We start from the raw sequence: 23,790 nt of genomic DNA, 5'->3' as shown, positions 1-23,790 counted from the left end.
GTTAACTTTTAGGCCCCGATCCCCACCCTACATCAATAATACATATTGTTCTGGTTCAAATTTTGGCCAAGGGTGACCACACCAAAAAAGTCGAGGGAGCTGCCGGAATGTCGAGGAAGAAGGCGAGCTACCTCCCACGTGACGACGTACCTGTACAAAGCCTCACTGGTGGTTCCAGTAAGGGTCCTCCGATGCTCAAGTTAGAGTGGATCTCAGATGGATCAAAAGTCTCCCAGACGTTACCTGACGAAACTATTTATAGTTCGTAGAGGCGTCCAGGTGGCGGAGGTATGGCTCGTTCTCATTATGAGATGAGGTGGCTTCCAGCCAGATGGCGTGTGGCTAGAGCATGCTTGAGGTGCACGGTGCAGTCCATTCTTGTAAACGGTAAGGCATTGACAATTGTAGCAAGGTTTGGTTGAAGCAGCATACCATTATCCTTGACTGTCGTTAGCCAGCGAGCAAAATGTAGCGCGGAGATATTGCAATGTACGACCACGTAGACGGGCGTAGGTAGGCTCGTGGATGCGGCCGTAGGCGAGACCGAGCTCGGTGAGGTTGTATCAGTCGTTTGATAAGGTCAGCTTGTCAGGTGTTGAGGTCGGTCTAGCATTCCTGATTCCAATGTATGCTCAGTGAAGCGCCCTGAGCTTGGAGGACAGGGTGTATTGTTGGATAAGGCACCCCGAGCTCGGTCGGGATGCGTTGGTGAGCAGAGGGGCGCTTCGGGCTCGGCTAGGGCACGTTGTCTATAGAGAGTGCTGGAGCAGCTCAGCGGAGAGCAAGGTATTGTCCGCTTTGGGGGAGCACTCACGTGCTTAACATCGTGCACGGCTCGTGTACGGCAATTTTCCTCTCACAACTTTGTCCCACGAGGGGTGCCTTGCTATGAGCATCAGAGAAAACTGACGTAGATTGTAGCAGCGAAGAGACCTGTCTAAGGTCGGCTGAGCCCTCGACGAAGTTCGAGCTCGGATTGACTCTTAGCGGGACCGAGGCCCGGCTTAACCGGTGTTGGGGTTTATTTGGCTAAAATCGGGTGGCCCTACTGTAGTGAGTAGGATGATCCATTTCGCCTCCCATCACATACATATTAATAATAATTTTTGATGAAATAAACTTATAACCAATTTCATTGAACCTGCTATTCTTGTTTTAAGGTGTAACAAGTTATAATAGATAAAGAACAAATATAAAATCTTGTGAGAGTTTAAAATTTCATCTATCAAAACATTACATGAGATGAATATAAGAAAATTATCGGCCATTCAAGCAATATAGCATATTACGGTATCAAGATTTTGTTAAAAAAGATTTTCATAGTCATGAATGATATTATGACTTGAACAAGGAGAATCAATGCATTATTATAGAGCTCATATTTAAAGAAATCAAATATACATAGCCTTTCTTGCTATCAATTCAACCACTTGAATAAAAAAGGATAAAAAAGTTATTTTAATCCACCTTAATAGCAAACATCCATCTCCATCACCCTTAATTCCTAAATATATCGTCCCATCCATTATATCTTTCCTCCTCATTACATAGTGTTCTAATCCTGGCTAAGCAAGCAATAACATCGAACTATGATTTGTTATATTAAAGGCGTGGAATTTAGTTATACCGGTACAATTTGGAGCATCCAATCTATTAAAACCTAGAACTGCAAGTAGGTTGGTTTAAGTCTTTCTGGTTCGAGCAGCCCTAAATTTGTGAGGTAGGTCCAATTCACGCAATTATAATGCAAGTTAGAATCAAAAATCCATCCATGTCCTATTGGGTGGGGTCTAATTTCACGAGATACATACTGGACCCATGGTTGGATCTTCATTTGAGATCCAAAGTTTGGTTTCAACTTTGGGCATGGTAGCCCAGGCACGTAGCTAATTGCATGCATGGGACATCCAATGAACGTGCATGCATGTGATTCAAAATACATGCCAACTTTGGGTATGTCAGGTCTAGTAGCCCAGAGATACAGCTAGTTGCATGCGTGGGACACTAACGAATTATTAGAAATCCATGCACCCACACCTCAATAACTACTACAACTGAGTATGACCGTTACCTTGTCCCGTTATCTTATCCACCACACCATAATACAAAAGCCTTCTATTTGTCTCGGCTCTCTCTTTTCATTCCTCCATTGTCGATCCCTCACTCCACCAGGTATTAATCTCTATAAGCAGTCATCTCGAAGTTCCTCTCTCTCTCTCTCTCTCTCTGGGGGATAAATCTTACTATTTTAGCTCAGTTGTTGTTCTACTTTTTCTCGAATTGTCATCCAACTGGTTTGAGGAAGTTTATATACGGTGCGGAAAAACTCCGTTAGAGTTAGAAGATTTATTAATTTCTAAAATTTGAAGAAGTTTGTGCCTTTTTTTTAAGTAAAAAAAACATAGCAAAGCCTTTTACATTATTTCATGTAGGGCTGCAAATGGGTCGGGTCAAGTTGGATCCTGAGCGACCCCGATCCAATTCGATTTTTTGTTCGGATCCTAATTTTGGATCCAGATCCGATCCGGTTGAAAATCGAATTGGGTGGGATTCATGCCTATAAATTTTGACCCGACGGATCATTCGAGTCGGATCCAGATCGGATCCGGATCTATGCATTTTTATATTCAAAGTTTCACGATATAATAATAAATAATATCAAGCAATTATTGTCCTAATTCCTTTTGGAAAAGGAAATAGATATTTTACTAGATAAGCTATATTCATATGTTCAAATTCAATATTCTCTAAATTCAACAAGTCGGTCCCAAACATTAATGCAACATTCTCTAAAAGAAAAACTGACCCAAAAAAAATAGGTCGGACAAAAAAATAGTTTTTTCATCATGCCGGTAAAGGATTTTCCAAGATAAAAAAGGGTCCGTGGGGCACCTAATCGTTATGTCATAATAGATCCGAACACTTGCCTCGAATCGACTTCAATATCATAATTGCTCTAGTGAATAACTAAATAAAATAAAATAGATAGATGGGGGATAGGAAAGAAAAGGACTAATCATAAATAAAATATCTATCTTTCAGAGGTTCACTAATCGGGTCCGGATCGAGATTAGGTGGACCTGATCCGACTTGAAAAATAGAACGGGTCCAAATTTAGGGCCTAACCCGGCCCCGCGGGTCCTAAAATTCGGGTTGGGTTGGGTCGGGTCACGGGGCTATCCGACCCATTTGCATCCCTAATTTCATCCGTAAATAAATGGAAATATTGTCCTTGGATTTATCCACAAAAAAAAAAAAAAAAAGGCAAATGGTCCTCTTTTTTCACACGGAGGAAAAGGGAGATTCACAAAAAAAAAAAAAAAAAAAAAGGCTTAAAACACATGTTTTGAGAGAGTCGATTTGAGGACCTCTTGGTTATTAAACGGGAATTCTAACCGAGCGAGCAAAGAAGCAAACCGTGTGCTTCCCCCATATGTGTATTAAGTCCCTCGCACAAATCTGAACACATATCCTCACCTTTTTCATCTGTGCCACGTGGGCTCTTCCTCGCCGCACAATCAGCACGCTGCAACAAGATATGCTATCATGTCTACCTCAGAGAACAGCCCATCCAGCAAATTGTCCCATGTAACCTAATCAATTCAAACGGCCCCACGGGCCTCCTGCATTTCTATCGGCTAAATCAGCTGTATGCTGCACAAAAGCTCATACTCAATCCTTCCCGCGTAGCAGGGTTAGAAAAGATGGTCGCGGATGACTTCCACCGCAAGCTTGGGGTCGGAATCACTTCAACGCCCCACGTGGCGTGTCTGCGAACCACGAGGAATGAAAGACGAAACTTGATTTCCGAGGGTGCGCATAGAAACTAATATGCGAATACCAAAATCTGCCGCCCGATCCACTGGAAAGAAAACGCGTTTCTCGTAAACGCCACGCGTTTCCCATTCCGATAGCGTATATCATCTGAGAAATTCGTTGAGAAACGCTCAGTGCACGGTTCGAACGTCAAGGACCAGACAATATTTGGGTTCCCTTCCGTCCTTTATGTATGCCGGGAACCATACACCTGCCACTAATAAAGGAGGGCGGGAATCTTAGGAGAAACGAAAAGCCGAGACCATGGAATATATTTCTATCGTTTAGCAAACCAGTTATCCTAGAAAAGCTCTATGCGGAAACAATTTGCGCCGTCCAATTTGATCTAAACCTATCACCAGACGCATCTACGTCCGATCTCGATCCCCGCATAAACACACCTATCCAAGTTTATTATGCGTGCAATCCTAGCAACCGTTTCCCGCGTGGATTCCGACCCAGCTGAATGATACCATTTAGATCAGCTACCGGTCGGACAACGGCGGACATTCTTATGGACGATCCATATTTCACCACGTGCAGCAGATCTAGTGGCATTATCGTCGTTCCGCGGGCTATCGGGACTATTTGTAATTCCACTACTGGAAAGCTCACCTTGGAGGCTTCGAGGGTCGGTGCCCTTCGGCCCTCGTAGTGTCGTCTTCTGTCTTCTTATCTCTTCTTCTCCCACGAGAGTGTTTGCCGAGCTCTTTCGCCCCCTTTTTCTCGCAAAAAAGGTTTCGGGTATCTCTCTCATCCGTCTCTCTGTCACCGTCTTCTTTTCTTCTTCCTCCCCCACGAAGCATTGCCGTGCTTTTTTGCCCCTTTTCTTCTCTCGTATCGCCCTTGTAAATTTATACGAGGGTACGAGGGATTGGTGGTTTCTTGATCGGTTTGTACTCGCTTCCCAGGGGAACTGAGCCTTGGATTGGAGCAGCACCGGAGGGAGAAGGAAGCCATGGAGGCCGATTCATGGAGCCGCTTATCTGCCGCCTCGAAACGCCACCAGTCCGCTGTTCAGCCTCGATTTGGTGAGGATTGAGTATCTGGTTGTGGATTATGTGAGTTTTGGTTTCCTTTTGTGAGAGTGGGGTTTGATTGGGTGTTTTGGCTGGTAGATCTGTACCTTGGGTATGAGGAGATCGATGGAGCGGAAGAGGACTCGAGAGCGGAGTTCCCGTGTCCATTCTGCTCCGAGGATTTTGATATAGTGGGGCTGTGCTGCCACATCGACGACGAGCACTCGGTTGAGGCTAAAAATGGGGTATTGTCTCCTTTCTGGTTCTTTTGAGATTCGAAGATGCACCAGAGCTGCTTTTGTTTTCACATATTGAGGGGAAAAGAGTTTTTTGGGGGGATTTTTGTGTAAATATTTGATCAAAATTGGATTTTTATGGGGTCTTGCTGGGAAAAGTTGGATTTTGAAACATCTTCTTGATGGAATGAACGGTAGTTAAGGGGAAAAAATGGATTTTTAAGTTTTTGGAAGTGATATTTATTACGTGCTAGGTTGTTATAAGGTTTTTCTGTTGTCTGATTCTGAAGCTCTTGTTTTCATTTATCTGTAGCTGGATTTTTGTTATTTTCTGTACTCATTCTCCAATGATGCTAAAAATTTTGTCATATAGCTCCTTGCTCGGTTGTGAATGGTTCTAATTTTCTATCACTCGTATATGACAAATTGATTATTTAGGATTTCCTGTATGAATGCATTGTCTGCCGAAGCTCTTTTTGGAAAGCAATTATGTATGCAATCATTATGAATGGATTCTGATATTTCCCTTTCATTATGACATGAGCTTATAGTGAGCTTTTAGGTAAATTAGGGATTCAAGGTTAGTCTTGTATAACATCGTGTCGATAGTGGTTCTTGCTTGCTTGCTTCGTTAGAAATTGAGTAGGCATATATGGTAATTTTTGTTGTCTTTTTCCACCTCTTTGACAGCTGCCATGAAGTGTCCAGACAAGCAAGCATGGACTGGTATGCTGTCACTGATGGTCTACCATGTCCATGCTGCTTTAAGAGTTTGCTGGATAAGCAGGGTGGACCAATCTTAAACTGTAAACTGAAATGGATTTTATAGATTGCTTTTCTAAGTTAAAAAATGTTCGCATTTAGTGAACCATGGTTGGATAAAAAACTACTACACGAATCATTTTTCAAAATTCTATAAAAAAAGAGTAAATTTCTCTTGTTAGTCATTGAAATACTATATTTCCTTTTGGCCTTTAGATTTGCATCTTTGCTTTTAGATCTTACTGATATATTACAGAAACAATCATTGGACATATGTTGGACAATGCAAAGGGACTTTCGACCATATCCATCATGTGCCATGCACCTGGAAAGTGGGGGATGGTTGTAATGAAGAGATATACTAGGAAGTGAATAAGGCAGCAAAAATGAAGTTTTTATCTTCAATTTTGATTTATAATTTACAGACACAACCTACTGTGCTTTCTGACGTGCATAGCATGTGCTTCATTCGAGTTTTCAATGCTAATGCAGTAAAGTAGATGTTGGTGTTGCCAAAACTGTTTGATGTTTTTTTTCTGGCTCCTGTTAAGCATTTTGGGTTGGTTTAGGTCCTTCACAGTAAATCTGAAAAACCTGGAATTATATGTCTGAGATCATCGGGTATCTATACTCCAATGTTGTTATATGAAAAGAAAAAAAAGCACAGTTCTATTAGTTTAAGCAAGTTTAATCGATCTATTGTATTTTATTATATGAGTCGACCTACAAATTTTGAAGCCACAAAGTCTTCATCACCTTCTTTAGTGTGCATCAAATCAGATATTGCTTGTTGTGCATTAAAGGCCATATATATTTGATATATACCTGTGCTGTTTAGTGTTTCAATTTTCAGGTATGGAGTCATCAAATTTTAATGTATCTTACAACCCAGAAATACAAGTAAAATTCTGGTACCTTTTAGTATAAGTTAGCTATGTTTTAAAAGTTGCTTTTGTTTTAATTTGGTTGTACTTTTAATCAGAGTATGACTTTTTCAGGTTATTTTGTTTATTTTGCTTTCCTATTTGTTGGTAGGGATTGGAAGAAATTTTTTTTACTCTTATCCTTTCTTTGTTTATGATTGTTAAAAAGGCTAGGATCTTTGAACCCACATATAACAATCTTAGCCAATCATGGTGTTGCTGTCTGTTTATGTTTTTAATTCTTGGATGTGTAGCGGACTTTATTGTTGTTAGCATTGGATGTTGTTTCTTCTTTCAGGTATGTCCTGTTTGTGCAGCTAGGGTTGGGATGGACATGGTTGGGCACATAACTGTGCAGCATGCGAATTTCTTCAAGATATCCTTTCTTTACTTTGATTGTGGAGTGTTATATATGTTTCTCCCTTTTCTTTTTTGTTTTGTATCTAGTGGCACTGTAATTTCTTATTATTCTCTAAACCCTGCTTTACAAACTGAACTGTTAAGTCAAGCTATCTTTTCTATGTTCGTTTTGTGCAAATGTCCTGTTTGATAGAGTAATATGGTTTGAGTTCCTTAATAATAGCTAACATGCAGCGTAGGAGGAGATTCCGTAAAGGTTCATCAGGATCCCATTCTACACTCTCTTTGTTGAGAAAGGATCTTCGAGGGGGGAATTTGCAATCTCTTTTTGGGGGGTCTTCCTTTACAGTTGCTCCCTTGAATGCTGCGCCTGATCCATTGCTTTCATCATTCATTCTGAATTTTCCTGTTGCTGATTCATCAAAAGATGTAAAGCCTGAATCCTTGGATGATGGAAATTTGATTAACAAGACTTCAGAGGAGAAAGCAGGGGAAAGGTATGAAGCTTTGGCATTTCCTCTCAATTACATGCTCTTTTTCCTCACTGTTTTGATAATTCACACTGCTTCTCCAATAATTGAATGAGGGTTGGTTGTAATCCTTTGAAACTTCCCTGAGTTCCACATAATTACTTTAAAAACGTTGTGATTTTTGTAACATGATTAGAAAAAATGGTTTAGAATTACTTTCTAGTTTCTACTGTTTCTGATGAGTCATTTGTTTGTATAAGGACATGGCATGATATAAATTTGGTATATAAGAGGATAAAATATAACTTCTTATTTACAAGTGGCTTTAGATTCTAATAGTGCAGATACATGTTTAACTTCGTTTGTACCAATGCTGTTAGAGTTTCTAATCATACCTTGCTGTCAAATAAATTAATTATTCTCTCTTGTTCTGGTGCAGTCAGTTCTGATTACTTCCCGTAATTAGTAAGTCTGTTGTTATTATCTAGTTCTATGGTTTGTATTCTTTCTAGTGAATTTAATATGAACTTGTCAGACATTTTTCTGAATGTGAAGTCCTCACGTAATTGTCATTTATATGTGGAATTTTTTTATTAGTTGAAGGTGGAAAATGTTTTTTTGGTTTGTAAATGTTTTATTCTGGTAATGAGGTATTTTATCCAATTAAGGAGCAGTCATTATATAATTGTCTAGTTGCATTGTCTGTGCCTCTGTATTTTGCATCCATTCACTGTGCCTGTGACATCTCCTTTTAATTTTTAATGGTATTGTGTAGAGAACTTTGTAGGCTGTCATACTTAAGGTCTGGTCCACCAATCTCGATTTGACCGAAGATGCCTACAGCCCTTAAATTTGTACTTAGTTTGAGGGCTTTGATAGATGAAACAAATATGAAGTAATAAGGAAGATAAACCCAAGGAGGAAAAAGAATTGAAGGATAAGAACCTCCAGGATGCAGTTTTTTTTTTTCTTTGTTTTTTTTTTTTGGGGGTGGGGGGGAGTGAGGGACCAAAGTGCCCTTATGCAGGTGCCATCCATGCATATAGTTTGAAAACTAAATTGGCCTAGGAATTGGATAAGATAATTAAGGGATTTCATTTTCACTTGCAGAACATAAGGTTGCTTGTAATGTATTTGCATACTAATTTTCATATTACATCTTCATCAGGTTGCTGAGAAGAAAATGTTATCTCTTACATTTGGGTTCAGCTGTATAATTTCGAGACTTCTTTGAGCCATTATTCTGTATTGATTCTCTGTACTGGATCTGGATTCTGACTTCCTCGAGAAGATTTTATGGTAGTCCTTTTGGGGATTGTGATCTAGCCTAATCAGTGGATTGTTAAAGTTATCTAGTCATTAGACGACTTCTCTTGTTGGGCTCCTTTGGCTACTCAGGCTTATAGCAAATATTATGTCTAACCTGCTACTAGATAAGCTTATAAATTTTCCACCTAAGTGTGCCATGAGATCATTTATCAGATCTTCCAGTTGCATTACAGATTCTGTATTTTGATCCTATCATCATAGTTTTATTGTGCATGTTCTTCGAGGAAAATATTTTAGGAGTCACAAATTCTGGTTCTTCCTTAACTTGAAAACCATAATTGTTTTGCTGATATTTTTCAAATAAAGCCTGAAAATCCTGCTTCAAATTGAAAATTCTTATTCTTCTTGTTTTTATCTGATTCTTTTTAACTAACAAATGCTTGTATTTGCTCCATGTAAACTTCATGTAAATCATTGTGCAACATCAAGGGGATGGTTGTCATTGCTACCCTTAAGTAGAGACGTAAATGATATATAAAAACTCAATTGCACGACCTGATTATTTTATAGGATCCAATTTAAGTTGTTGATGACCATCGAAGATGGAGTTTATATAGATGATCTGATTCCTTATTGGATCTAACTTGGACGTAGCTATATGAAAATACGACAACCCGAATATATATACACATACTACACACACACAAACACGTAACTCCCCTTTTCCATGTTTGGATTTGTGCTTTTTTTCTCATGCATGCTCTCCTTACTCTCGCTCACTGCCGTTTCAGTTCCAAAATCCCAGCTGACACTTAGGTTTTGATGTTTCACAAATTGAATATAAATGGAAATTTAAATAGTTTATGAAGTATTTGGATTTTTTTTGGGAAAACCAATCATTCACTTGTCATATCATGCTCCTTTTCCACTGCAATTTGCCAGCATCTCGCTATATGGAGGGCTATTATGATAAGAGTCCTTTCAGTTTTGGGAATTGCTATCTCTTGGCTTGTTTTCCTGCTGAAATCATGTGCTGAATTGAACCTAAAGAAAAATAACTTGAATATGATTATTAATCAGTTTTTGGTGTGAGTTCAAGTTTACTTATTTTTATGGATCCAAAATCCAAATCCTAGTTCAATTTTTCATATCAAGTTTGGATGCAGATACGCTATGGATCCGACCTGATTCTGGCCCCATTTACAGTCCTACCCTTAAGTCACTTAACAACTAACTTATGTGCTGTTCAATTTTGCAACAGTACAGAAAGGATTCAAATAGTCCACCCTATATATCTGCATGTTCTTTGGTGACTAAACGAACTTTTATTTTGTTACCTGACTGTTTAATGAACATGGTCAGTCTGTTCCATGGCTAACTTCCATCTCTCGGTGGGTAGAGCTTCTTGGGTAGACTCAATGCTAAAGTAAAACTAAAGTGAGAGAAAGTTCAAATCAGGATTCAGAGTGCACAGGCACATGCTTTTTTCCAAAGACTGAGAAAATAGACTGAGAAAATTATCCTTATACATATTGGAGACTAGTGTCAGTAGAGTTGGATAATTTGGTTTTTGTGATATTTGGACCGACCTTGTTTATGCTGTGAAGAGGAGACACCTGTACTTTATGAGGAAGTGGAATAAGTAAACTAGACTTAGTTGGATGGATCATCTGCTTGCCTTTCATTTCGGAATACAAAGGTATTGAAACTATTTATTACAAAATAGTTCTCCGATTTTGGATTATCCATTTGGAGTTCAGGAATATCTCATGAAGAAACGGATGTAGCCCCAGTGTTAGGAATACATGGATTATAAGAAACAGATTGTTATCCTTCTTTTTTGCAGCAGGTTTGATATAAATTGGATTAAATAACAGGGGATGGAGAGGAGATTTCTTGGTCCTTCAGGCTTTAGGGGTAAAAGGACATCAGTGACTTGACAGACTCAGGTATCGAGGGCAATGCATAAGACATGCTTCCACAGGTAAAACGTGTCCCGAAAAAGCAGGTAAAAGACCTGCTGTTAGATGTGATTATATGAAGTAAGATGAAAAAGAAGTATGATGAAGGTAATGATAGGGATCTATAATTTGAAGGTCTAGTTACTGTATGAAGATTCTATCTAAATAGCGATAAAATGAGATGTCTCTTGGTCTGGTTATGTGGAGCTACGGAACAGATCTGGGGTTCAGATCTGTCACTGATTTGTCCATGAAGTAAGAAAGCAAAAGGAGGATGGGAAAAAAGAGTGAAATCTAAGGCTGATCATTTACCTTTTTTCTTTGAAAAAGCTAAGCAGATGCCCCCCCCCCCCCCCCCCCCTCTTCTTCTCTCTCTCTTTTCCTCTCCTCTTTTCTGATTTTGAAGCAGCCAGTCATAATTGCAAGCTTATATTTCAGGGAAGATATAAAGGAATGAGATGTGGGTGTTGGTGTAGTTTTCCTAGTAGCTTCTGCATTTGATGGACTCACATGGAATTTTAAGCTATTGAACTAGGATTGTTACTATTGTCAGGTCTCAGTGAGTGATGAATGAACTACAGCACTTGTTTTGGGCTCTTCAATTACTAGGGCAAGAAGCATGCATGGTAAATAGATAAGAGAAACCAGCAGAAAGTGCTTCTTGTGAGTAATTTGTCTTTAGCTGGATGTATTGCGAATGTGAATGTTTATCTCATAATGATGTTAGCGAATTTGTTGTTTTACCAGCTGTGTCATTCTCATTTGGAGAAACCTTTTTTAAGGGACTGGATATGGAGTCAGGTGTAGTGTCTTTGTTATAGTTGTGAAATTTAAGAAGGTTTGATAGAGAAAAGGTAAGCTCACTTTTATAGACCAAGAGAATAGCAGTAAAACAAAATTAATGTCCTCTAGCAAGTAGACATCTTTTTCCCTCAGTCCCCCTACTATACAAACAGGTGGTGAAAATAGAAAGAAAAAGAGCATTTTTTATTGCTTTCCATCTTGAGCTGATCAATTTTTTTTAGGAAAAGCAAGCACTCCTTTTGCCCCCTGTCAAGTCATGGTTGTATTAAAAACAATTAGAGGGTGAATTTTAGGCCTCCTTTTGCTTAGTCTGCACTTTATTTGCAGTTTATAGGAGTACTACAGCTTTCTCTTGGCAATGGGACCAGAACTTCCAATGTGAACTTACAACAAAGCATACTATTTCTTATGGGTGTAGTCAATTGTCAATTAGAAGCCGAATAGTGTTCCATGCAGTGTAGAATCCTCGTGTTCCTGTACAATGGATTTTTCCATATTTATTTGGACACCAATGTTTAAACATGAAGAGGCTTTTTGATTGTTAATTTCTAATTATTCAATCCTTTTGGTGTTCTGTGTCCAACATAACCTATATGATGCAGTATAGGAAATCATCATCTTGTTTACCCATTTTCGTCTTCCCCTTAAGAAAATTGTTTCACATTCCTAAGCATATCTCACCACTGCAGATCCACTAGAATTACCTGTAGGAGCCCAGTCATCCCAGGCCCTGTAGAATATCTCATTCTAGTATTTCTCACTGATGTTTTTGATTATTCTGTCTCTGTTAATGCTTTTAGAACACCTTGATCAGCTCCTGAAACCCACCAATAGCGAGCTGTCTTCTTTATCAATTGGCTCAATTCAGACTCAATTCAACATGCTAATGCCTTTTATCATGCCCTAAACATCTACACATGATAACAGAATGCAAGTGAAAATGGCCTTCACAGGATCAGGCAAGTTGTCTACCCATCTTTCCTAGGCAACAAAGTGCAACAGATGGTTTTAAAAGCTGGTAACGGAGTCTGTACCAGTTTTCTGAAAAACAGGTACAGTGCTGGGTACCAATGCTGGTTTTTTGCCAGAATGGTACCGTAACATTCATACCTCCCCATGCTGATGGTTTTTAAAATCTAGGTTACAAGTATGTTTGTTTTAACTTTCACTTGTAGCAAGACGAGTATTATATTGAACAGCCCTGTTCTCTGTTATTCCCTCATTCTGTCTCCAGTGCTACTCCGCTCTGATTTCAGTTAAATTCACTTTTGTGGTTATTCAATTTTAGCCCAGTTCCCCAATCAAAGTAGAATCATAAGGATTTGGTAGAAACCAAATCCTCTAACTCATGTGTCATAGTCATTAAATATAAATATAAGTGAGTCATCCACATATCACAAATTCACAACTGGATTTGTGGGACAAAAGGTGGTCGGCAATTGAACCTTGACAAAGACCTTGCTTGGTCAGAATGTGCAGATGTAATAAAATCCTATGAAAGATTAAACTAATAAGACCTGGGATCATATACAACCTTTCTCAAAGTTGAGGAGCTTAGGAGTACTTGGGAGAGTGCTGCTGCTTAATTTGTAGCCAAAATTGCCTATGTATCTAATCTACCACACACACACATTATCAAGAGCGGGGAAAAGAAACCTTGTTCCCGTTACCAAAACCAGCAAGACCCATTGCTCAGCACTTAAGATTTTGCAAGAGGTCAAGACATTTTTTAATGTGCATTTAGCATTTTACCTTTCAAGCTGCTAAACACTTGGAAAATGGGAAATCTTGCTTGCATTATAGTGCCGAATGAGAGTTTAGGAAATGTTCAAACTTGGATTATCTACTGTTGAATTATTTGCTTAGACCCTGGCAAAAAGGGCTTTTCTTTCCACTCTTCTTGTTACCCAATTTACTTGTAGAAGAAAGTTTTACTTTATTTGCCTAAATCTTTGTTTGCCCTCTGCCAGTGTTGAGCCATCTCTATCCGAGAAAGATCAAGTGGAGAGAGGTCGGAGGAGTCACTTTGTGCGGGAGCTTGTGTTGTCCACGATATTTGATGATCCCATATGAAAAGAACCTTTTATTCTTGGTGACAATAACAGCAGCGGCGGCGGCGGCGGCTGTCGATGTTGATGATGCTGATGATGATGATCATGTGATGATGATAAAGCCTAAAGATGGTCCCCAGGCAGCTGCATTGTTGTTATCATGACACACCGGCCACTTGGACAGCAGGTTTATTTGGGAGGTGTATATTTAACCTGCCTTATTACTCTGGAGAGGAGAGCATGGAATGTATTATAATTATCTATTATTAGTATCTAGATTTGGAAGGATTCTTAATTCTCCCTTTAGTGGGCATAGCTATGCATATATGAAAAAACTATTCAATCGAGCTTGGTCAAGCATTTTTTTCAGTTTCTTCATAAAATAAAGTTTTAGACCTGTCGTCTTGATTTAATGGAGTATGCTTTAAGGGAGTATGCGTTTGCTCAAAAGATTTAATGGACTAAGCTGCTCATTGTTCTGGCCCTTGCGTCAGACCTTTTGCTACATGTGTTAATGTTACCTATCAGGCATATGATTCCAATGTGTGTTTGGCTATATTTTACATAACCATATATTCTGGCTGGATATATGTGGTGTAATGTTTGAGATAGTTGTGAGAGTTTGTGTTACTTTGGGAGATATTTCTGAAACATGAGCTTGGTTTGCAGGTGTTGGAGAGGCCATCAGCCTGCTAACTAAGAGTTCACTGAGGCTAATTGTCTGTTGGGGGAGGTATTAGCCATGATGTCTAGTTTTTAAGGTGCATGCACTGAACGACATCGATTTCTGATATAACAGCATGCGAGCTTGTAAACAAGTTGGAATCAATCAATAGATATAGTATTTTATTGGAGTGGTTATGGTAATGCTGAGCTTACAAAGAGTTATGGTAAGTTGATATATACTTAAATTTTGTCAGGTAGGTATTTCCTTCTACTCTCTTACCTTGCTGATGTGATCTGTAGCTGATGCCTCAGTTTCTTTGTAGATCTTAAGCGTAGACCCTCGTTATCACCATTTTACCATATCTTCTCTCACTGTATCTTCTATAGTTTAATTCTTAATTTGAGATAGAACCATTACAAGTATGTCTCTCAAACTCTGGAGTGTCCATTAAACTATGTAATGTTGAGGGATTGTGGCAATCCATGCTAATTTTCACTTGCATTTTATGCACCAGACTTAATAGAAATGTTGATGGTCTAGATTTAGGTCAAGTCAATATAAAATTTTCAATAGGACTAACTTGATGGCTCAGATCAAATCATGATAAAACCAGACTTACAATGTTTGGGTAGTTGCCATCCCCATTGATATATTCTACACCTTGCTGATGTTTCTAGATGCGTCTTTATTAGCATTTTTTGGAAGGCTATGTTTGACATCTGCCTGAATTCAGCTCCAGAGTGCAGGCTTTTATTAGCATTTTTTCCAAAGCTATGATGTTTCTACTTTCTAGTTTTGCCACGGCCAGAGCATTGACTCCAATAACAAGTTTGCTCTGTTATCTCATCTGTCCAATTTTTTGATGACCTGCTAATGAGTCTACTCAGGCCCCACATAATGTACTGATAGCCAGCATATGAAAGGTAAAAGCTAGGGTAACTTAAATGGTGAACGATCGTGCATCTACTTCATAATCTGGACATACTCCTTGCTGTTGATGTATGAAAGAAGTCTATCTTTGAAGTGATAATAACTGTGGGATCGGAGGTGTGTTGTTCTGGCTTGGTTTTATATAATGGCCTCTTGGATTATCCTAGGTTCTTTAGTCTTTAATTTGGAACTGAACCAAAGCAGTTCGATGAGAATTAAGTAAAACTACAGAAGAATATGGGTTTAGGAACTTGAGTCGAACATAAAGATCACATAACTCGAAAATAGAAATGCCATGGGGAAAAAATTTGTAGTCATTAGCCTTCTTATAAACATTACACCCGAGTTTCAGACTTTTGCTTCCCTTTTTCCTCTTTTTTGTATTCCTTCATCAATATTCTTTTCTTCCTGAAGCGTAAATGGTACAAACAATGAAGTGAGTTATGGATTACGGACACTTCTCGACCAGCTTGAAAGCAAAGCAGAAGGGTGAGACAATCCTCCTCTTAGGCGCCGATCAAGATCACTCTCCATACACACAAACACGAGCAACTAGAATTATTGCCACTCACTATATGGGGAACAAGGCTCTCAATCTCTTGTGTCGTGTCATAAAATGAAAGCCTGAAAATCTCTCACCTTTCTAATGTAAACTTTGCTTTCCGCTTCCTACCTTTCCACTAACTGACCGCTTTCCACCGATGCCACCGGAAACGGGATTCCTCCCTGGCCGGCTGGTTGTTCGGCCAGCTCCATTGGACACTTTCCGCGACGGAGATGGGATGAGGGAAGTCCTGGTGCATGGATGAGGAAAGAAAATCATTAGAATAATAGAATATTGTAGTTCCAAGTTAATTGTGCAAACAGAATTAATAAATCAATTGATTAATTAAGAAATAAAGTTGTGGTTAAGATGCAAAAATGGGAAGCCTAACCAGTGTGAAATGAATTTCGAAGTGATATCAAATAGTTTAAACCTAGTAGATTAGAAAAGAAAATAGCATATTAGTTAAGATTATACTGAGAAACTACATGATACCATACGTATTTTATCTCAATGATGAGTTGCCAATAAAGAAGAGCGAAGTTGAGACAATATTTTAGGCTGTACCACTAAATATAGTCTTGAGATTTAGATACATGCAGCGTTCGTTGTACCACCCTGAACCGCCCTATTCGAGAGATAAAGTTGTGGTTAAGATGCAAAAAAGGGAAGCCTAACCAGTGTGAAATGAATTTCGAAGTGATATCAAATAGTTTAAACCTAGTAGATTAGAAAAGAAAATAGCATATTAGTTAAGATTATACTGAGAAACTACATGATACCATATGTATTTTATCTTAATGATGAGTTGCCAATAAAGAAGAGCGAAGTTGAGACAATATTTTAGGCTGTACCACTAAATATAGTCTTGAGATTTAGATACATGCAGCGTTCGTTGTACCACCCTGAACCGCCCTATTCGGGAGATATTGAACCATACCGAGGGCGAATCGGCATGGTTTCGCACCTCAGTTCGAGAAATCAAGCAAGGGAGGTAGAGATAGAGAAGGAGAGAGGAGAAGGGAAGGAGAGAGAGGGAGAGGGAGGGGGTAGGGAAAGAGAGAGTGGCCGAGAAAGAGGGAGAGAGGCAGCTCAGAAAGAGGAGAGAGAGGGTTTAGAAGCCCTCCCTATTTCGAAACGTGGGACCTGTTTATTTTGTTGCCATTTTTCAATTGAAGTCGGCAAATGGTTTGCTGACTTGCTACGATGAAGTTGGCAAACCATTTGCCAAGTTCAATTCAAAATTCTTTTTTAAAAAAAAAGTTCGCTCCGGAGTAGTACGGTACAGACCCAAACCATACCATTCTGGTCATTGCCCAATATGGGTCCCTATATCGGTTCAACGAATCTTGGATACATGGATTGATCTGATTTTTTAAAATGTGCTGGTCTAGAACTCTTGTTTGAGGATGATGTGGTAAAAAAGCTAAGAAGAATGAGTTGAGTACGCAAAGGAAACATAATAGCAATGGTGGAGGATCTAGAGCATCAGAGAACTAACTGAGATGGCACACAATAGAATAAAGATCTGAGAAGAATCCAATAAGTGGCTCAAATTTATGTAAATGCATCAAAACATGGAATGAAGATCTAAACCAAAAATGTATGGAAGTCCTAATTATGTATTTATGAATGCTGGCAAGGTCCCCTAGTGCAGCCATTGATAATAATGTATGGTTAATTAATAGGTTATATTAATCTGCATTATTGCATTATTAGAGGTAGATCAACAGATTAAACCAGAAGAGTCCCTAACAAGCAGAAATATCTGTTACATGAAATGAGCAATTTTTATTCATTCAAAAAAAGAAATAAGCAATTTGTAGGAAGCTCTATATCTTTAGAAGAGGTTCTTCCCATACTATGATGAAGTACAAGCCAAAATCATTAGAATTAGATTAAACTATATCCTGCTTCTTCGGAATGATTCAGTCATGCCAATAACAGCAATATGTTAGGAACATGCTCAATTTCAGATTAGAAATCAGATTCTATCTTATATCTGTCATTTTGGATGTATTAGGGCAGTAATTTTATCACAAATAGATTACCTGACATCTGGGCTCTTTATTGTCTTTGTTTGAGGCTTCTTAATCCTTGATTCTACCACATTGATTGCAGCACTAGGTTTTGGAAGATTGAACTGCCATGACATATCTGGTTCTGAAGAATCACTGGTTGCCAAATCCAGATCATCCGAATCATCGGTCGCTACAGACTCGGCCCGGTTTCTAGGCTGATCCCTGTAAACTCTTACATCAGGAATATATCTTTGATAAAAATAAGCAGGGAGTTGTGTGCCATCTCCTTCCCAATCTCTTAGCAAATCTTCATCTCTAGCGACAGCTTCATGCTTGTTAATTATGACCTTGTCAACCCATTCTCCAGAACTTGTTTCTTTGTCATCTGTTTTCTGGAGTCCAGCACAGCTCTCCGGCCATGGAGAAGGATTGGTTTCCATCAGTAACTCTCGGATATCATAGTTTGCCCCCTTTTGCATCAGTGCAGAATTACTCTGGACCTAACTCAGATACAGACAAAAGCAAACAAAAAGAATATGAGAAGAAGCAGGAATACCAATCAGACTGAATATTGACACTGTCATACAGCAAAATTTCCACCATCAAGCTCAACAGCTGGTTATATATTAAATTTCATGAACACCAATAAAAGCAACGACGATATTTAGAAGGAAATAAACAGGAATCAGGAAGTTGTCTACATTCAAAAGCACTGATGAATTACTGAAAAGATTACATATTCTACACTCAAACCATTTGGAAAAACTTCATCAGAAAGTTATCTACTTACTGCTACCTATTTGCAAGTGAACGATAAGCTAGATAATATGCACAATAGGAATTGTCAGCAGTAACTAATCAACCTTCTTCACAAATTATTAAGCTGACTGATGATACTATCATTTAACTGCTAGTATTCATGTGTATACAAATATCTACAATTTGTAGGATCAGAAACAATTGCCAAGATAAGGAAGTTTCTATGAGGCTCATAACCTTTGTAAAAATGATTACAGTAAGCGGACATCCACTTTCTAGCCAGGAGAAATAGTACCACAGATTTTAGACCAAGATCCTAAAAGGCCAGGGAGAATGGTTACATGTTCAACTCTCGGAATGGAGATCATAAAGGAAATTTTCTCTACAAATATCCATAACCAAAATCCATTTCTATATAGAAGATTTATTATTGGCTTGTGTTCTATAAAAAAAAATTGCAGATGCATTGTATATTTAAAAGCTTGTCAAGTCAATTCTATATCATGATTTTTCCTTTTCATCTTGTAGCTTGTCCTCTACTGATGGCATCAATGCAATGTTAAGCACACAAAGATTAACATTAAGCATTCCATTCTGACTGAATACTGGTCGTCCACCATGCATTGCAATTAACACAAAATGCAGTCATAGACAATTTATCATCTGCTAATTATGCAGAAATTACCAACTCCAAATCACAGATAAAGGGTTAGTAAGAGTGTAATTACCTCTATGTTTCCAACATCCTCCATTGGCTGCCTGAAGCTCGGATATGATGGGGAGATTGCACCAGACTTCATCCTGTATATATCAGGGCTGGACATTGTACTTCTTATGTGAGTTTCTCCTTCTCTCCTAGCTAATGCTGCCTTAAGACTAGCTATCTGAAATTAAGGGGGGAGAACATATTATTAAGAAAAGCTACAAAGCGGTGTAAATAAATAATGTGCAGGGTGTATCAACTGATGCAGCTGAAGAAAATGCAATGAAGGTAAAACCTGCTCTCTGAGCTCTTTGACTTCTCCATTATCTTTGTTCTTCTTGGCAGCACCTAGCTCAACAGTGGCAACCCGCTCGGCAAATTTGAGAGTGCTTAAGGTCTCACCAATGGCATCCATCTCAGGGCTTATGTGGACAAACATCAGCGTTTTGGCTTGCCCACCTGAATAGTAAAAGCTGAACATTTAATGCTATCACGATAGCAATAAGATAAGTTTGTCTGATAAAGTCTAAAATATCATGTCTTACCAAGAGAGTCTTGGAGTAATTGTGTGAGTTTACTATTCCTATAAGGTATATGCGTGTTCTTTTGTGCAAGGGCAGATATTACGTCTCCTAAAGCTGAAAAGAGATTTGTTTATATGTTGTGCCTCCTTCAGCCTGTCTCCTTTGACCTCAGACTTGTCTACTCTTTCACTCCCTGCCAAATCAACTAGATGCATGCATCCTCGAAGGACATTCCCAGATGTCAAGTCTTTTGCTTGAACATGAATGGTTAGGCAACTGCAAATGAATCCATCAATAGTGCATAAGAAAGAGTGATCACATCTAATTGCTATTTGAACAAGAAAATTAACTCAAATTCAAACCTATGAGAGCGACTGCTACGGTCATTCATGGCTGTTGAAGATACTGCCCGATTCTTTTGACCAAGGTTCATCAATTCGATAACATCCGAAGTTGATACAACAGGGATCAAGTTTGCATCAGGTACATTAAGTCCTTTTTGTGAGCTGTTACGAATTTCTAATGTATTTAAATGTAAAGGAAATCCAGCATGTATGAAAATTGTGGAGAAAGGATGTGACTGAATAGCACCGGCAAAGGAAGCTCATATTTACTAAAGCATTTACAATTATGTAAATGATATGACACGACACTATTTTACGAAAAAACAATATATATAAATGCATTTACATATTAAAAAGAAAAGATAGTTCAAAAGGATATCTTCTGTTACCACCATCATTTGCAAGGAGATCTCTCACTTGTTCGTTATATATCTCAATCATCTGAACAGCAATTTCATAACAAAATGTGTCCTTTCTCTGTTCTGAGATATGAAATAGGTCATTTAATGCCCTATAATTTACACCAAGACCTTCCTCAGTAAGTTCTTTAGGTCCACTCTGCATGACAGAATTAAATTAAATCAATCAATATCCATTTTTACGCTCAAAGTTTCATGTACTTTTAATGCTCAGGGTAAGGGTTTTATCAATCCTCACCATTGTATAAGTTTTTCCTGATCCAGTTTGGCCATATGCAAAAATACAGACATTGTAACCATCAAGAACTGAACGAATAAGAGGTTGGGTATCTGAAAAGACCTCTTCTGCATTGATTGAAGAAGAGTGCTCAGTAGTTGAGGAATATAATACGGCATGTCTAACTAGAAACAAACATGAGTTCAAAAACCTTGAGTTGCAGTTGGGCCAAAGACTTTGTTGAAGGTAAAAGATTTATGCCCTTCTTTGCAGTACTTTGCAGGGGTGATGACTGTAATATTTCCATCATCAATATGACTGACTGCGCTCATGCTACTAAATTGTCCAGGAAGGAAAGGTCTCACACGGCAGTAGACCCTAATATTTCCTAATAAAGAATAAAATAAATTGAGTATAGCAATCCAATGTTTTATAAAGAAAATATGATAGTTAAGATGCTGGCAATGTCACCTTTAAGATCTTGTACTTGATTGTATAACTTTCTATTTTCCTCAAGAACTTTATGATAACCTGAAGCAGCATGAGCAAGGATCTGCAAATGCTTGCCTATTATGAAAAGAAAAATAGCCATGAGACTAGGTTCAACAAAATCCAACGACCAATAAAGACATGAACATCATGCCCAATATTACCAAGATTGCTAAACTCTTCAGAGTACTGTGATTTCATGAACTTATATACCATCTTTAGTCCTGTGAAGAGTATGTTTCAGTTCCTGTAGAGAGCATTGTCAAGTATCAATATAGATAAAAAGATCTAATCATCAAAGCTGTCTTCAAGAGAACAATATTGCAGCAGATTATACCTGAATCTCTCTTTGTTGTCGATAAATGATCTTGTGTTGCTTTAGGACCCTCCCATTTAGAGCATCTTCATCTTTTCGAGCTCACATGAATGTTCTCTGCCTTTCTCCATCTAATACACAATAAAATAAACTGAATATTTAAAATTACATCCAAATTCATCTAGATACATAGCTGTCAATAGCCACATTGATATCTAACATATGATGAAAAATTATTCCAGAAGGCACTCTACACTACTGAAAATATTCAAGACAAGCTTGAAATTGAATTACTACTTCGCATATTCAAGCTTTGCGGAGCACAGATCCAGACCGTACCTTTGTTTCATTAGAAATAGAAGAGACCTCCGTTAAAACATTCGGTTCAGAGAAGGAATTATTGTTATCAGTCTTGTCAGCAGTCCAAGCCTACGATTAATTGCATCAGATCCAATTATATTTTCCATAATTAAGCATCAAGCTGATGTATTTCTTGAAGTAAAGATCCAAAAGTACCTTTGTTTCATCAGAAGCAGATAAGTCCTCTGTCCAAACATCCGGTTTGGAGAGGCAACCATTGGATATATTACCATCTGCCAGATCCCTCATAGTTGTTTTCACCTGTCAAGTTAGCAGGATCAGTATAGGTAAATGTGGTTATCAATGGAGCTCAAATTGTCAAAAAAGTATAAAAACATGCTCTCAAATTGAATTACAAATAAATAACACAAAATGCAATTAAGAGCCTACCATCTCATTTTGGCTTGCAATACGGCGTTCAAATTCTTTTCATGACTTTACCCTAACATCGATTCCACAACTACAAAAGAGATAAATAGTTTTCATCCAAAAAAGTGCAAGGTATGTTGTTTCCTTCGCATCCACTGATAAGGTTCAACCAAATAACTGACAAGCATATCCTTACAGATGGAACTTCTTCAGGCTTCTTATCTGATAAAATTGTACGGACAAGCATATTCAGCGAATGCGAAGTTGTCTGTGGAACCCACCAGACATTGCTTAGCTGAGCTGGGTATGAACAAATTAGTGCAATAAATCCAGAAAGATTCAGTTTACCAACCATTTCAGAGGATTCTATTGAAAAGTCAACACTTAAGTTCTGGCTCCAGTGATAAGCCATCCTGGAATTTGTCACCTGATAGGGTCCTAGACAAGGAATTCATGAAAGGTTCTGAGTTTTTCCTTACGAAATATTCCCTGAGCTGGCAGGTTTCAATATTCCACCATATTTCCAGGAATAATTTCTGCCTGTTTGTTTGCATTCGTGGTAGGACTTAAGAGCTAGGACACTGTTGACAACCCTTGTGCCCCTTACCTCCCTGTAATTCCATCCAGAGAATAAAGGAAAACATGAAGATCATGTTTGGAGACCAACAAAATAAAATAGAATAAAGCAGGCATATTTTTTTTTCCCATTTTCAAAAGAGAAGTTAGGTGGATATCTGTATAAAAAAGAAGTTCCTATTATCATGCAGTTTAAGAATAAATGGGAACTGCTAACCAATATTAAAGAATGCAATACCATTGACTGAGATGAGAAAATAAAAGGTCACTTATCTTTTTGTATTGGAACAACAGAAGCGTATCGCTGTTTTGAAGTTCATAATTTAAACAGAAGGACAACAAATGCTACTGATTAGCTTAAAAATTAGAAGTCCACCTTCTCTAGATCAGATGCCTCGAATGTGGGGAGACCCATCTCTTCGAGTGCACAAAGGAAGTTCCTCAAGTTTTCAAAGTACTGATATGCTGACAAAGCTGCTCCATCTGGGAGCACAGCAAAATCTGCAGGAGCTTCTACCACCTGAACACAATAATCATTAAGAGATACAAATGAGATCATTAAGAAGCAACTAGAAAAATCAAATAAAAGGGTAAAAAAGAAGTATACTAATCATTAAGGGATACAAATCATATCATCAGGAAACAATGAGAAGAATCAAATAAAAGGTAGAAAAAGAAGTATAGCAATAATCTATTATGCCCCTGTCCTGGAAGTTGGAACCAACCTTTGGCACTGCACCAGGTTGAACCTTGTTGAGCGCATTGCAAAGAATTATCCCATTTCTCAAGCCAATCCTGAATTCCTCCTCAGAAGGCTCTTCCGGCAAATCTTTAGCACCACCAATGACCCCAACCATTTCCTCAGCCAACCGGCTGCCTCA

The 23,790-nt window shown here is 38.4% G+C and overlaps 2 protein-coding genes and 1 pseudogene across 2 annotated transcripts; 1 reads left to right on the top strand and 2 right to left on the bottom strand.

Moving 5' to 3' along the window:
- Nucleotides 1-4,429: 4,429 nt before the first annotated feature.
- LOC120109301 (protein DEHYDRATION-INDUCED 19 homolog 2-like) lies at nucleotides 4,430-14,106 on the top strand. The gene is made up of 6 exons (XM_039123051.1): nucleotides 4,430-4,560; nucleotides 4,728-4,847; nucleotides 4,935-5,080; nucleotides 7,055-7,132; nucleotides 7,345-7,613; nucleotides 13,591-14,106. The coding sequence occupies exons 2-6, from the start codon at nucleotides 4,775-4,777 to the stop codon at nucleotides 13,691-13,693; spliced, it is 669 nt and encodes a 222-aa protein (XP_038978979.1). The 5' UTR covers nucleotides 4,430-4,560; nucleotides 4,728-4,774; the 3' UTR covers nucleotides 13,694-14,106.
- Nucleotides 14,107-15,510: 1,404 nt separating this feature from the next.
- LOC120109300 (kinesin-like protein KIN-14F) lies at nucleotides 15,511-22,394 on the bottom strand. Its single transcript, XM_039123050.1, is given in 16 exon segments — nucleotides 15,511-16,062; nucleotides 17,864-18,333; nucleotides 19,321-19,476; nucleotides 19,591-19,754; nucleotides 19,841-19,937; nucleotides 19,939-20,095; nucleotides 20,182-20,343; nucleotides 20,543-20,721; nucleotides 20,821-20,927; nucleotides 21,011-21,187; nucleotides 21,271-21,366; nucleotides 21,453-21,535; nucleotides 21,626-21,735; nucleotides 21,944-22,033; nucleotides 22,121-22,225; nucleotides 22,355-22,394. Coding segments are annotated over 12 exon segments (1,968 nt in total). The 5' UTR covers nucleotides 21,505-21,535; nucleotides 21,626-21,735; nucleotides 21,944-22,033; nucleotides 22,121-22,225; nucleotides 22,355-22,394; the 3' UTR covers nucleotides 15,511-15,911.
- On the bottom strand, nucleotides 21,682-23,783 carry LOC120109299 (annotated as a pseudogene).
- Between the last annotated feature and the right edge of the window lie 7 nt (nucleotides 23,784-23,790).

The sequence above is a fragment of the Phoenix dactylifera genome, unplaced genomic scaffold (assembly GCF_009389715.1).
Source record: "Phoenix dactylifera cultivar Barhee BC4 unplaced genomic scaffold, palm_55x_up_171113_PBpolish2nd_filt_p 002003F, whole genome shotgun sequence".
NCBI lineage: Eukaryota > Viridiplantae > Streptophyta > Magnoliopsida > Arecales > Arecaceae > Phoenix > Phoenix dactylifera.
Note: the sequence above shows the minus strand (reverse complement) of the source record. Positions and strands in the feature narration are given on the sequence as shown.